This window comes from Mobula hypostoma, chromosome 3 (genome assembly GCF_963921235.1).
Source record: "Mobula hypostoma chromosome 3, sMobHyp1.1, whole genome shotgun sequence".
In the NCBI taxonomy this organism is placed as follows: Eukaryota; Metazoa; Chordata; class Chondrichthyes; order Myliobatiformes; family Myliobatidae; genus Mobula; species Mobula hypostoma.
Window position 1 is genome coordinate 112228283 of NC_086099.1, and position 16239 is coordinate 112244521.

At 40.1% G+C, this 16239-nt stretch overlaps 1 protein-coding gene across 5 annotated transcripts in view; it reads right to left on the reverse strand.

Moving 5' to 3' along the window:
- The window catches only part of LOC134344194 (ankyrin-2-like), a 978678-nt gene that overhangs the window by 314473 nt on the left and 647966 nt on the right, over window positions 1–16239 (reverse strand). For all 5 annotated transcript variants that reach the window (XM_063043600.1, XM_063043603.1, XM_063043602.1 and 2 more), the window contains 5 exons: window positions 12047–12244; window positions 4847–4945; window positions 4233–4331; window positions 2988–3086; window positions 2498–2596 (listed from right to left, as the gene is read on the reverse strand). In XM_063043600.1, the coding sequence (XP_062899670.1) occupies window positions 2498–2596; window positions 2988–3086; window positions 4233–4331; window positions 4847–4945; window positions 12047–12244 (594 nt within the window). The remainder of the gene's footprint in view (window positions 1–2497; window positions 2597–2987; window positions 3087–4232; window positions 4332–4846; window positions 4946–12046; window positions 12245–16239) is intronic.

A 16239-nucleotide genomic window follows, 5' to 3' on the forward strand; every position in this document is an offset into this window, starting at 1 on the left:
TGATGTTTTGTACTTGGATTTCCAGAAGGCCTTTTACAAGGTACCACACATGAGGCTGCTTTACAAGTTACAAGCCCATGGTATTACAGAAATGATTCCAGCATGGATAAAGCAGTAGTCGATTGGCAGGAGACAAAGCGTGGGAATAAAGCAAACTCCTTTTGGTCGGCTGCTGGTGACTAGCGGTGTTCCCTGGGGGTCTGTATTGGGACAGATTATTTTTACGTTATATGTCAATGATTTGGATGATGGAATCAATGACTTCAATAGGTTTCAATAGGTACATTTAACGTCAGAGAAATGTTTCAATATACATCCTGAAATTCTTCGTTGCAAAGTTTGCAGACGATATAAAGATAGATGGAGGGGCAGGTAGTTTTGAGAAAACAGAGAGGCTATAGATGACTTAGACAGATTAGGAGAATGGGCGAAGAAGTGGTAGATGGAATACAGTGTCAGGAAGTGTATGGTGCTCTTTGGTAGAAGAAATAAAAGGGTTGACTATTTTCTAAATGTAGAAAAAACACAAAAATCTGAGGTACAAAGGGATTTTGGAGTCCTTGTGCAGGATTCCTTGAAGGTTAATTTGCAGGTTTGTCTGTGGTGAGGAAGGCAAATGCAATGTTAGCATTCATTTCAAAAGAACTAGAATATAAAAGCAAGAATGTAATGTTGAGGCTTTATGATGAGCACTGATGAAGGCTCACTTGGAGTATTCTGAGCAGTTTTTGGCCCTGTATCTTAGAAAGGATGTTCTGAAGCTGGAGAGGGTTCAGAGGAGGTTCTTGAAAATGATTCCAGGATTAAATGGCTTGTCAAATGAAGTGCATTTGATGGCTCTGCGCCTGTAATCACTGGAATTCAGAAGAATGAGTTGTGACCTAACTGATACCTATCGAATGGTGAAAGGCCTTGATAGAGTGGATCTAGAGAGGATGTTTCCTATGGTGGGTGAGTCTAAGACCAAGGACACATTATCAGAATAGAGGGGCTTTTTTTAGAACAGAGCTCAGGAGGAATTTCTTTGGCTAGTGAGCGGTGATTCTGCGGAATTCTTTGCCACAGACAGCTGTGGAGACCAATTCATTATGTATGTTTAAGGCACAGGTTGATAAATTTTTGATTGGTTAGGGCATGAAGGGATATGAGGTGGGGAGCAGGGGAGGCAGGAGATTGGGACCAAGAGGAAAAATGGATCAGCCATGATGAAATGGTGGAGCAGACTCGATGGGCCAAATGGCCTAATTCTGCCCCTATATCTTATGGCCTTATGGTCTAATAACTGGTCAATGATTTCCTTTCTGTTGCCCCCCTTCCTTCTTAAAGAGTGGAGTGACATCTGTGAACTTCTAGATCTCTGGAATCATTCTAGACTCTAGTGATCCTTGAAAGATTCAGACATCCCACCTCTCCCGGAAGTTCCGGGAGTCTCCCGCAAATTAATAGTGGCTCCCTGATGCCCGCAAATTATATACAATGTCCCGGAAATTGATTTTTTTGAGAGCGAGCATGAGGGAACGAGAGAGCGAGCGCAAGTGAGAGTGACCACGAGAGAGAGAGCGCGCGCAACAGAGAGAGAGCAAGAGCGAGAGAGTTCCAAAAAAAGTCAGAGTGGCAGAGTGTTTCAAAAAAAATATAAAATGTACGTCACCCCAGACTACACTCAAGTGTACCCCTGCCTAATAGGGGTCAAAAATAATGACAGTGTTGCTCGCTGCACTGTTTGCAACAGTGACTTTTCTATTGCCCATGGTAGGTTAAGACTATACAAGACATGTTGAGGTGAGTTTAACAGGTGTCATTCGTTCATCAGCATAGTTTATGTTATTTAAACTAGCTGGCTAGCTGCTAAGGAGCTGCTCTATTGCAGACATCCCACCTCTCCCGGAAGTTCCGGGAGTCTCCTGCAAATTGATGGTGCTACCTCCCTGAAATGAGTTTTTGCAGGGTGGGATGTCTGAAGATTACTCTGCAATCTTTTCAGCCACCTCTTTCAGAACTCTGAGTTGTAGTCCATCTCGTTATCTATCTTCAGACATTTCAGCTTCTCAAGCACCTTCTCTTTAGTAATAGTGACAACACTCATTTCTGTCCCTTGCCACTCCCTGATTTCTGGCATGCTGCTGGTGCCTTCCATAGTGAAGACTACAGTCAGGATGACATTTAGGTTCACTAATACCCTGAGCTATACAGTATATAAACCTTCTGAATCAGAACTCTGATCTTCTACTTCTGCTGCGAGTTGAATCCCACTAGCTGTCTCATTAGCAATACAAAATCTCAAAAAAAGAGCTCAGCATTATCTCTTTGAACAAGTGTTATTTCTCGTTAAAGAGTTTAATATCTAAACTTCTTTTAATGGTACAAAACTTTATAAATAGCTTACAATTAATTACGTTGAAAATGCTACAAAATGAGCCATCAAATTTATTCAGAAAATGCAGTGAAAGTAAAGGTTCTGAAACACTTGTGAGATTATCATTGTAGATGTACTTACAGTTGTAGTGGTAGTGACTTCTTCTGTGACAACCTTCAAGGTATCAACCACAGAGATATATCCAAGACGCTTGGCAATTGCTAAGGCAGTGTTGCCATTCTGCAAGAAAGACAGTTCTTTACAAGTTTCCCAAAACTTCTGTGTGCTGATGTGCTGGTTTCAAACCCTATACTTTAATTTTATTACATTAATTTTAATTTTATTTTACTTGATCAGATTTACTCCACCACTTTCGGGATTGGTTGGTTAACTTGAGGATGATTCTTAGTAATAGCTGAATAATGAAGAAACCATTCTATGCAGTCCTTTTTGTATGAAAGCTAACCCAGTAGTTTAATGAAAAACAAATGATGCAAGATATATTTTTTTAAATACAGTTTATTCTGATAACAATAACTACAATGAGTATCAATGATGCTCACTGAGGCTTGTGCCTTTTACGTAAACAGTTAATTCCCAGTATCATTCCCAAATAAAGAGATAGACTTACCGCAGTGGTTGCATTTGCTCTGGCTCCATGTTGAAGAAGGACATTAATGATGTGTGTGTGACCCTGCTGTGCTGCCTGGTGCAAAGGTGTATATCCATTCTGAAAATGCAAACAGATTAATTCATGAAAAAATAAATGACATTAATAAGATCACAAGGTATAGGACAGAATTAGGCATTTACCCCATTGAGTCTACTCCACCATTTCAACATGGCTGATCCATTTCCCTCTCAACCCCAAACTCCTGCCTTCTCCCTATAACTTTTCATACCCTGATAAATCAAGAACGTATCAACCTCCGCATTAAATACATCCAATGAGTTGGCCTCCACAGCTACCTGTGACAATGAATTCCACAGATTCACCACTCTCTGACAATGAGATATGCTGGGAATAAAATGCATGCACATATCACAGTGCATGTCAACCTCTTCCTCCCAGCACAGACAACTATAAGAGATCAGCATAGTTATAGTTATTAACTCTCTGAATGAAGCCGTCTGTACCAGCTTTTAAAACGATCTGGTAGTTGCCACTTTGTTCTACATTCAGCTATTGTGGTGTTGGCGTATTTGGTAATGGAAGCAGTGCAGCACTTGAGAAGAAGCTCCCAGTCCTAAAAATTGACTATTAAGATAGTGTTACATTCATGCCTCCCTCCAAGTCATGTATCATCCTGACCTACAGACAGTTTGATTTTCATTCATTGTTGCTGGTTCAAATCCCTGAAGTCTCTAACATTAATATCTAAGGGGCATTATTACAATTGTAATCAAGGAATAGAACTTTTGGGGGCAATCAGTGATGAACAATATGACTTAAAAAGATACTTAAGTATGTTTTGCCCAATATCCATATACTGGAAAAAAATTGTCAAAATATTCCAGTGCCCCTCCTCGTTTCCTTTCTTCCATAGTCCACAGTCCTCTCTTAACAGATTCCTCCTTCACCTCTTCCACCTACTGCTTCCCAACTTCTCACTTCCACCCACCCACCTTATCCCTTACCTGGTTTCACCTATTATCTGCTAGCTCGTACTCTTTCCCTTCTCCTACCTTCTTGTTCTGGCTTATTCCCCCTTTGTTTCCAGTACTGATGAAGTCTCAGCCTGAAATGTTGACTGTTTATTCTCCTCCAGAGATGCTGCCTGACCTGCTGTGTTCCTCTAGTACATTGTGTGTGTTGCTTAAGATTTCTAGTTTCTGCAGAATCACCTGGGTTAAATATTCTGTACTTTTTCATTACCTTGGTTTTGGCATTGACATTGGAACCATTCCGCAGGAGGAAATTAACCATCTTAATGTTTCCATAGTGACAAGCCACAATTAGTGGAGTATAACCCACCTGAAAGATATTATTAGGAATGGTAGAATCAATGATAGGATTGTAGAAAAATTGACCAGAAAATGTAGTAGCATGTATGTGAAGGATGTAAGAAATAAAGTCGATTCAATTTAATTCAAGTGATGTGCCAGTGTTTAATGGATGCAAGCAGAATCCTGAATGACAGAAAATGTTTATGATAATAAATAAACAAGCATCCTTCTGCCACTTATAGCTTGATATCAAATTTTAAAATAAAATATTTTCTCTACGAATGTTATCTTGGTTTTGCCAGCAATGTTGGAATGATCAAGTTGACAGTGTACTATGAAAAAAAGCTTGAGTAAAAATTCCTGGCACATTAACTTCCAATAAAAGTCCATTATAATATTTTAAATTTTATATATTATAAATTTTCACAAGTTTACCACTCATTGCCAAAATGAAGATATTAGCTTATGAGCAATTTGAAATTTAAAGCATTACAATGATATTATAAAGAAAATTATATTTACAAAAACACAATGATGCTTTACCTTGGTTTGTGCATCAAGGTTTGCACCCTGTTTTACCAGAATTTCCGCAACATTAATCCTGTCCTCCTGAGCCGCAAGGTGCAGTGCTGACAGCCCGCTCTACAGCCATTGGAGAAAAGTGATATTTGAAATGGTTATTAGTAAAAATCATTCCTGTTGTCAGCAAAAACAGAAGAAAATGTATTGAGTAGTTCTGGAAAAGGAAGTAGTTTTGGCTTGGATGATTGCTCCAATGACAAAAGCTTTGGAGCATCATGTTGATGATATTGTATCTGTTAAGGAATCAGAAAGAAATTAATTTCAGCCACTTATAGGACAATGCCTGGAATGTTGGTGACCAATGACCAGTGACCAAAGGTCCGTACTCTGTACAAACGACTTGGATGGGAATGTGGAAGGGTGCAGATGACATGAGGGTTGGTGGAGCTGGGCTAAGAAGTGGAAGATGGAGTTCAACCTGGAAAAGTATGAAGTGATTCATAGTGGAAGGTCGAATTTGAAGGCAGAATACAGGGTTAATGGCAGGCTTCTTGGCAGTGTGGAGGAACAGCGGGATCAAAGGGTCCACATTCCTAGCGAACTCAAAGTTGGTGGGAGTTGTGTACAGGCCACCTAACAGTAGTAGTGAGGTTGGGGATGGTATTAAACAGGAAATTAGAAATGTGTGCAATAAAGGAACAGCAGTTATAATGGGTGACTTCAATCTACATGTAGATTGGGTGAATCAAATTGGTAAGGGTGCTGAGGAAGAGGATTTCTTGGAATGTATGCGCGATGGTTTTTTGAACCAATGTGTCGAGGAACCAACTAGAGAGCAGGCTATTCTAGACTGGGTATTGAGCAATGAGGAAGGGGTTAATTAGCAATCCTGTCGTGAGAGGCCCCTTGGGTAAGAGTGACCATAATATGGTGGAATTCTTCATTAAGATGGAGAGTGACATAGTTAATTCAGAAACAAAGGTTCTGAACTTACTAACTTTGAAGGTATGAGATGTGAATTAGCTAAGAAAGACTGGCAAATGACACTTAAAGGGTTGACAGTGGATATGCAATGGCAAGCATTTAAAGATCGCATGGATGAACTACAACAATTGTTCATCCCACTTTGGCAAAAGAATAAATCAAGGAAGGTAGTGCACCCATGGCCGACAAGGGAAATTAGGGATAGTATCAATTCCAAAGAAGAAGCATACAAATTAGCCAGAAAAAGTGGCTCACCTGAGGACTGGGAGAAATTCAGAGTTCAGCAGAGGAGGACAAAGGGCTTAATTAGGAAGGGGAAAAAAGATTATGAGAGAAAACTGGCAGGGAACATAAAAATTGACTGTAAAAGTTTTTATAGATATGTGAAAAGAAAAAGATTGGTTAAGACAAATGTACGTCCCCTACAGACAGAAACAGGTGAATTGATAATGGGGAGCAAGGACATGGCAGACCAACTGAATAATTACTTTGGTTCTGTCTTCACTAAGGAGGACATAAATAATCTTCCAGAAATAGTAGGGGACAGAGGGTCCAGTGAGATGGAGGAACTGAGGGAAATACATGTTAGTAGGGAAGTGGTGTTAGGTAAATTGAAGGGATTAAAGGCAGATAAATTCCCAGGGCCAGATGGTCTGCATCCCAGAGAGCTTAAGGAAGTAGCCCAAGAAATAGTGGATGCATTAAGTGATAATTTTTCAAAACTCTTTAGATTCTGGACTAGTTCCTGAGGATTGGAGGGTGGCTAATGTAACCCCACTTTTTAAAAAAGGAGGGAGAGAGAAACCAGGGAATTATAGACCGGTTAGCCTAACATCGGTGGTGGGGAAACTGCTAGGGTCAGTTATCAAAGATGTGATAACAGCACATTTGGAAAGCGGTGAAATCATCAGACAAAGTCAGCATGGATTTGTGGAAGGAAAATCATGTCTGACGAATCTCATAGAATTTTTTGAGGATGTAACTAGTAGAGTGGATAGGGGAGAACCAGTGGATGTGGTATATTTGGATTTTCAAAAGGCTTTTGACAAGGTCCCACACAGGAGATAGTGTGCAAACTTAAAGCACAGGGTATTGGGGGTAAGGTATTGATGTGGATAGAGAATTGGTTGGCAGACAGGAAGCAAAGAGTGGGAATAAACGGGACCTTTTCAGAATGGCAGGCAGTGACTAGTGGGGTACCGCAAGGCTCAGTGCTGGGACCCCAGTTGTTTACAATATATATTAATGACTTGGATGAGGGAATTAAATGCAGCATCTCCAAGTTTGCAGATGACACGAAGCTGGGCGGCAGTGTTGCTGTGAGGAGGATGCTAAGAGGATGCATGGTGACTTGGATAGGTTAGGTGAATGGGCAAATTCATGGCAGATGCAATTTAATGTGGATAAATGTGAAGTTATCCACTTTGGTGGCAAAAACAGGAGAACAGATTATTATCTGAATGGTGGCCGATTAGGAAAAGGGGAGGTGCAACGAGACCTGGGTGTCATTATACACCAGTCATTGAAAGTGGGCATGCAGGTACAGCAGGCGGTGAAAAAGGCGAATGGTATGCTGGCATTTATAGCAAGAGGATTCGAGTACAGGAGCAGGGAGGTACTACTGCAGTTGTACAAGGCCTTGGTGAGACCACACCTGGAGTATGGTGTGGAGTTTTGGTCCCCTAATCTGAGGAAAGACATCCTTGCCATAGAGGGAGTACAAAGAAGGTTCACCAGATTGATTCCTGGGATGGCAGGACTTTCATATGATGAAAGACTGGATGAACTAGGCTTATACTCATTGGAATTTAGAAGATTGAGGGGGGATCTGATTGAAACGTATAAAATCCTAAAGGGATTGGACAGGCTGGATGCAGGAAGATTGTTCCCGATGTTGGGGAAGTCCAGAACGAGGGGTCACAGTTTGAGGATAAAGGGGAAGCCTTTTAGGACTGAGATTAGGAAAAACTTCTTCACACAGAGAGTGGTGAATCTGTGGAATTCTCTGCCACAGGAAACAGTTGAGGCCAGTACATTGGCTATATTTAAGAGGGAGTTAGATATGGCCCTTGTGGCTAAAGGGATCAGGGGGTATGAAGGGAAGGCTGGTGCAGGGTTCTGAGTTGGATGATCAGCCATGATCATACTGAATGGCGTTGCAGGCTCGAAAGGCCGAATGGCCTACTCCTGCACCTATTTTCTATGTTTCTATGTTTCTATGTTACTAGTTTTTAGTGTTGTTAAGAAGGCATTTAGTGTGTTGTTCTTCATTGGTCTGGGGATTGAGTTTAAAAGCCTTAAGGTAAGGTTGCAGCTCTAGATAAGCCTTGTTAAACCACACTTGGAATATTGTGTTCAGTTCTGGTGTCCTCATTATATGTAGGACGTGGAAGCTTTAGAGAGGGTGCAAAGGAGATTTACCAGAACTCTAAAGATTCCACATCCTATGTATAATGAGGCCACCAGAACTGAACACAATATTCCAAGTGTGCTTTAACAAGGATTATCTAGAGCTGCAACCTTACCTTATGGCTTTTAAACTCGATCTCCAGACCAATGAAGAACAGCACACCAAATGCCTTCTTAACAACACTAAAAATGAGTAGGGCAACTTTGAGTTACCTGTGAATGTGGACCCTTTGATCCCGCTGTTCCTCCACACTGCCATTAACCCTGTATTCTGCCTTCAAATTCGACCTTCCACTATGAATCACTTCATACTTTTCCAGGTTGAACTCCATCTTCCACTTCTTAGCCCAGCAAAGGTTTTTCTCTTTGGAATAGAGGAGGATAAGAGGAGACTTGATAGAGGTGTACAAAATGATAAGAAGCATAGATCGAGTGGTCAGCCAGAGACTTTTTCCCAGGGCAGAAATGGCTACTACGAGGCGGCATAATTTTAAGATGATTGGAGAAAAAAGTATAGTGGCATGTCAGAGGTAATGTTTTTTACACAGGTAGTGGTGAGTGTATGGAATGCCCTGCCAGGGGTCGTAGAAACATATACATTTGTGGCAACTAAGAAACTCTTAGATAGGCACCCACTGATAGAAAAATGGAGGGCTAGATAGGTGGGAAAGGTTAGATTGATCTTAGAAGTTCAGCACAATATCGTGGCTGAAGGGCCTGTATGTGCTGTAATAGTGTATGTAATCTGTTCCAAATATCGTAGTTAATTCTTTAGAGACCACAATATGTGAGAAAATTAGACAGTAACATTCTAATGAGGCACATGATTCTTAAGTTATTGCTTTTGTGGCATAAAGATTCCTTCAGTTGAAAACGCAAAATTGACCAAAACATTCTATCCCAACGACCTGCATGAAGCATGTTATCAAATGTTGAGAAAGTAAAGCTCTGATATGCATAGAATCAGCACAATATAATTTCTTCGGCCTAACCATGGTGCCCCCCCAGCTAGTGCTAATTTCCTGCAAACAGCCCTATACCTCTGAGCATCTTTGTTGTAGAGTTAATGGCTAATCATCAAACAAATGAGAATCAGAAAATTCATGGTCTAATAGCAGGCAGCTGGGTGACTTTTGGGTCATTCTTTTGGGGCTGAGGGAACTGTATCAGCTATGAGCAGACACGATGGGCCAAGTGGCCTAATTCAGTTCCTATATCTTATTGTCTTATGAAGATGGAATAATTAAAGGGGAAGTTTGTCATAGATGAGTTTTATATATACAATCAAGAAAGGAAAGCTCAGAAAGTATATAGCAGCTAATTAGGCATTTGGGCAGAACAGTACTGCATTCTGAGTGATTATAATCAAAACGATTTAGAATTTAGAGTAAGTAATAGTTTACAAGGCAATGGAGAAGATGATTAATTACACAGTGAGAGTGAGGTATAAATGATTGCATAAATTACAATTGTTAGAGATACGTATGGTAAATAGACAGAGGTCTTATTAGTGTACAGGAGTGTACAGCATTTTACACATAGTTTCAATTATTTCATAGTATGAACCTTCATACATAATATTATTTGCTATATGTGTACTTACATGTAACATTTTATTTACACCATTTGTTCAATTTTAATTAACTTTTGGGTTGTTCTGTTCGCTCAGCCTGACTCCCTGGATTGTTTCAGGCGAAACTCAGTAGATAGATATATGAGACGGTGACCTATCAAGGTCACAAGTAGATTCATTAGGTCCAACAATCTCCATTCTCATTTATGAACCACATTCCCTGAAGGTGCACACTTTGCTTGAAATTGCATTTTCATAAGATGTTAAGTCAACTAGAAAAAGTCAAAACCTTTTGGAATTATTTAATCCAGTGTCCTGTTGAAAAACCAGTTTTTATTTGCTTTTCAAATATCTGTGTTGAAGAATATCAAATCAAATTGCATTTTTCATATGAGAAATTCTGGGCAGCTCCTTTGGCACTGTTTTATTTGTTTAGATTTCTTGATTGCAAGGAAAATGATATGAATAAAAGTTGTTGAAAGGCAATCAATGAGATGCCATTGACCCATGTTGTAAGCTGGAGTCCTACAGTGCCAAAAAGGAAGCACAACCCTGAATATCCGGGCTGGAATTACCTCTTGGGTATCACTTAATAGATTAGGCTGGGAAGTATAACCTTGGGGAAAATGGGAAGGGTATAATGCCCAATTACTCCATCCACAAGGTCAATCAAGGATTTAATAGCTCTCAATATTTAACAATACCTTTCTTTTACTTTTCACTTTTCTTGCCATGATCTGTATTGAAGTTGTGATCTGAATCCACTTGCATGTTAATTAAAATTGAAATCTCTAATTTATAATGTTTAATTCAAATTTTCATAAATTAAATCAAATCATGCAAGTCCGAGTCAGGGTTAGAGACAATTTAATATTATAGTCTGCATGGCTTTGTCAAGGGCATATCATGCTTTACCAGCCTGATTAAATTCTTTGAGGATGTAACAAGACACATCGATAAAGGTAGAGCAGTGGATGTAGTGTATATTGATTTCAGCAAGGCATTTGATAAGGTTCCGCATGCCAGGCTCCTTCAGAAAGTAAGGAGGCATGGGATCCAAAGAGACCTTGCTTTGTGGATCCAGAAATAGCTTGCCCACTAAAGGCAAAGGGCAGTTGTAGATGGTTTATATTCTGCATGGAGGTCAGCGACCAGTGCTGGTCTGCAGGGATTTGTTCTGGGACCTCTCCTCTTTGTGATTTTTATAAATGACCTGGATGAAGAAGTAGAAGTGTGTTAGTAAGTTTGTTGATGACACATAGGTTGGGGGTTTTGTAGATAGTCTGGAGGTCTGTCAGAGGTTACAGCGGGACATTGATAGGATGCATTAACTGGGCTGAGAAGTGGAAGATGGAGTTCAACCCAGATAAGTGTGAAGTGGTTCATTTTGGAAGGTTAAATTTGAAGTATAATATTAATGGTAAGACTCTTGGCAGTGTGGAGGATCTGAGAGATGTTGGGGTCTGTGCCCATAGGACACTCAAAGCTGCTATGCAGGTTGACAGTGTTGTTAAGAAGGCATATGATGTGTTGGCATTCATCAATGGATTGAGTGGGATTGAGTTCAAGAGCCATGGGGTAATGTTAAAGCTATATACGACCTTAGTTAGTCCCCACTTGGAGTTCTGGTCACCTCACTACAGGAAGGATGTTGATACTATAGAAAGAGTGCAGAAGAGACTTACAGGGATGTTGCCTGGATTGGAGAGCATGCCTTATGAAAATAGATTGAGCAAACTTGGCCTTTTCTCCTTGGAGTGATGGAGGATGAGAGGTGAATTGATAGATGTGTATAAGATGATGAGAGGCATTGATTGTGTGCATACCCAGAGACTTTTTCCCAGGGCTGAAATGGCTAACACCAGGGGCATAATTTTAACATGCTTGGAAGTAGGTACCAAGGAGATGTCAGGGGCAAGTTTTTCCACACAGTGAGTGGTGGGTGCCAGCGATGGTGGTGGAGATGGATACAATAGGGTCTTTTAAGAGACTCTTAGGTAGGTACATGGAGCTTACAAAAATAGAGGGCAGGTGGTGGGGAAATTCTAGGCAGTTTCTAGAGTAGGTTACATGGTCAGCACAACATTATGGGCCAGAGGGCCTGTAATGTGCTGTAGATGTCCATGTTCTATGTTCTAAAATTAAATCCTCTTGACTTCTAGAAAGTTCAGTTACTCAAAAATTCCAGCATTGATTTGTTTTCAGCAATAAATAACCACAAAATAAATGTCATTGACACAGTTACTTATTATTACCTTTGTAGCCACACTGACATTGGCACTTTTATCCAACAGACATGAAACCATTTCGGCATGTCCCTCTTGTGATGCCAGATGAAGGGGTGTAACCCCCTGCTTTGTTACAGCATTAGTTTCTGCTCCATATTCCAGTAAGGCATTGGCAATTTCCATTTGGTTCTTTTTGGCAGCAATATGCAGAGGTGTGTAGCCATTCTGAAAAATTAGTAAAATTTAGACCAGAGGCAGTTAGCATCTACCAGCTTATGTCAAATTTTCAAAACAATTTTGCAAAATGTTAAACTCTGTTGCAGTTAATCTCACCAACTGTTTAACTTTATGATTAAGAATTAACTTGCAGTACCATTAATCTGGATATTACGGACAAATTTCAACTGCAAAGTTTTCAGTATTTTTCATGCTGAACAATTAGTAGATACCTAGTTACATAAACCTTATTTAAAATACATTATGTATACACTTCAGTGAAATAGTTTTGAGTACATCTACCAAAGCACTAACACTTTCAGGAAATTGTGACCTATAAATTACAATAATATATATAATTAATTAAATATTGTAAGTAGTGCAAAAAGAGAGACAACAAAAGTGAGTTAGTGTTCATGGACTCATTGTCCATTCAGAAATTTGATGGCGCAGGGGAAGAAGCTGTTACTGAAACATTGAGTGTGTGTCTTCAAGTTCCTGTCCCTCCTCTGTTGGTAGTAATGAGAAGACCATGTCCTGGGTTATGGGAGTCCTTAATGCTGAATGCCACCTTTTTGAGACATCACCTTTTGAAAGTGTCTTCGATGCTGGGAAGGTTAGTGCCCATGCAGTCCACAATCAATCCCTTGGTCTTACTGACAGTGAGTGCAAGGTTGCTCTTGCAACACTATTCAATCAGCTGATCTATCTCACTCCTGTACACCTCCACGTCACCGTCTGAAATTCTGTCAACAATAGTTGTGTCATCAGCAAATTTACAGATGGCATCTGACCTGTGCCTAGCCACACAGTCATGGGTGTAGAATGTTGAGAAGTGGGCTAAACATGCATTCTTGAGGTATGCCAATGTTGACTCAGTGAGGACAAGATGTTACTGCACTGACTGTGGCCTACCAATGAGGAAGTCAAGGATCCAGTTGCAGAGGGAGATATAGAGGCCCAGGATTTGGAGCTTGTAGGTTAGAACTGAGGATATGATTGCATTGAATGCTGAGCTGTAATCAATAAACAGCAGCCTGATGTAGGTATTATTATTGTTCAGATGATCCAAGGCTGAGTGGAAAGCCAGTAAGATTGCATCTGCTATAGACCTATTGTATCAACAGGCAAATAGCAGCAGGTCCAGGTCCTTGCTTAGGCAGGAATTGATTCTGGCATGAGCAGCTTCTCAAAGCACTTCATCACGTAGATGTGAGTGTGACTGGGTGATAGTCATTGAGGCAGCTCACCCTGCTCTATGATTGTTGCCCTTTTGAAGCAGCTGAGACCTCTGGCTACAGCAGTAAGACATTGAAGATGTCTTAGAACAGTTGGTTGGCACAGGTTGTCAGTACTCTATCAGGTACATCATCAGAACTTGACCTTGTGATGGTTCACCTCTTGAAAGAGTTTCTGATGTTGGTCTACAAGACAGAGATTACAGGGTCGCTGGATGCTGCAGGGAACCATAGAGGTGTAGATTTATTCTCCCTTTCAAAGTATGCATAAAAGGCATTGAGCTCATCAGTGAGTAAAGCCTCACAACTATTCATGATGTTAGGTTTTGTCTTATAGGATGAAGGCTGCAAACTATGCCAATGCTAATGTGCATCTGATTCCACCTCTAACTTCAATCTCAATTGTTTAATTGCTTTGTTGAATGGAATTGTTCAATTGTAATTACTTCAATGTCTCATCCTGCTGTGAAGAATGTAGGATGTTCAAGAAATGTTATCAATTTAAGTGCTCCTGTTAGACATTAATTTCAGAGGAAAGGTTTGACAAGAAGCTTAATGAGCACTCATTAACCTGATGATCTGACTGTTGGCATATTAACACTGACTTTAATCTCACTAAGGTCAACATCAAATATTGCTGACCAGAAAGATCAGACTGTATGTATAACACATGAACATCAGTCTCCACCACTAAAGTTCAGTTCCACTACAAGAAAACATGGAGTACAACTGTTTCTACATTAATACAAATTCCTTCCTGATTAACTTACTGAAACATTTTTGCAAATGGGATTAATCATGCTGAAACTTTTAGAATGTAACCAAAGATACTCTGGAACTTGGACCCAATGGGATATCGTTCAAGACGATTTTTTTTGTGATAGAGTTGACCAGCCATTGCACCAGACAATACAGTTATTACATTTTAATTCACATAAATTATTAACAAACTTACTATGTTAATAAATGTACAGAATTAGGGCATGATTGCACAGAGTTAGGGTATGATTGTACAAAGTAAGAGTATGATTATAGAGAATTACGGTATGATTGCAGAGATACGGTATGATTGTAGAGTTAGGGTATGATTATACAAAGCTTAGGTATGATTATACAGAGTTAGGGTATAATTGTACAGAATTACAGAATGATTGTACAGAGATAAGGTAAGATTGTACAGAGTTAGGGAATAATTTTACAAAGTTAAGGCATGATTGTACAGGGTTAAGGCATGATTATACAAAAATAGGGTATGATTGTACAAAATTAGGCTATGATTGAGATGGTATATGTAATTATCTAGATAGACAGGGTCTGATTAGGAACAGTCAACATGGATTTGTGCGTGGAAGGTCATGTTTGAAAAATCTTATTGAATTTTTTGAAGAGGTTACAAGGAAGGTTGACGAGGGTAAAGCAGTGGATGTTGACTGTACAGACTTCAGTAAGACCTTTGACAAGGTTCCACACAGAAGGTTAGTTAGGAAGGTTCAATCATTAGGTATTAATATTGAAGTAGTAAAATGGATTCAACAGTGGCTGGATGGAAGATGCCAGAGAGTAGTGGTGGATAATTGTTTGTCAGGTTGGAGGCCAGTGACCAGTGGTGTGCCTCAGGGATCTGTACTGGATCCAATGTTGTTTGTCATACATATTAATGATCTGGATGATGGGGTGGTAAATTGGATTAGTAAGTATGCAGATGATACTAAGATAGGTGGCGTTGTGGATAATGAAGCAGGTTTTCAAGCTTGCAGAGAGATTTAGGCCAGTTAGAAGAGTAGGCTGAAAGATGGCAGATGGAGTTTAATGCTGATACGCATGAGGTGCTACATTTTGGTAGGACAAATCAAAATAGGACATACATGGTAAATGGTAGGGTATTGAAAAATGCAGCAGAACAGAGTAATCTAGGAATAATGGTGCATAGTTCCCTGAAGGTAGAATCTCAAGTGGATAGGGTGGTGAAGAAAGCTTTTAGTATGCTGGCCTTTATAAATCAGAGCATTGAGTACAGGAGTTGGGATATAATGTTAAAATTGTACAAGGCATTGGTAAGACGAAATTTGGAGTCTTGTGTACAGTTCTGGTCACCGAATTATAAGAAAGATGCCAACAATATTGAGGGAGTACAGAGAAGATTTATGAGAATGTTACCTGGGTTTCAGCACCTGAATTACAGAGAAAGGTTGAACAAGTTAGGCCTTCTCTCCATACCCCCAATCCCTTTAGCCACAAGGGCCATATCCAACTCCCTCTTAAATATAGCCAATGAACTGGCCTCAACTGTTTCCTGTGGCAGAGAATTCCACAGATTCACCACTCTCTGTATGAAGTTTTTCCTCATCTCAGTCCTAAAAGGCTTCCCCTTTATCCTCAAACTGTGACCCCTTGTTCTGGACGTCCCCAACATCGGGAACAATCTTCCTGCGTCTAGCCTGTCCAATCCCTTTAGGATTTTATACGTTTCAATAAGATCCCCCCTCAACCTTCTAAATTCCAGTGAGTATAAGCCTAGTCGATCCATTCTTTCATCATATGAAAGTCCTGCCATCCCAGGAATCAATCTGGTGAACCTTCTTTGTACTCCCTCTACGGCAAGAATGTCTTTCCTCAGATTAGGGGACCAAAACTCCACACAACACTGCAGGTGTGGTCTCACCAAGGCCTTGTACAACTGCAGTAGTACCTCTCTACTCCTGTACTCGAATCCTCTTCCTATGAATGCCAGCATACCATTCGCCTTTTTCACCACCTGCATGCCCA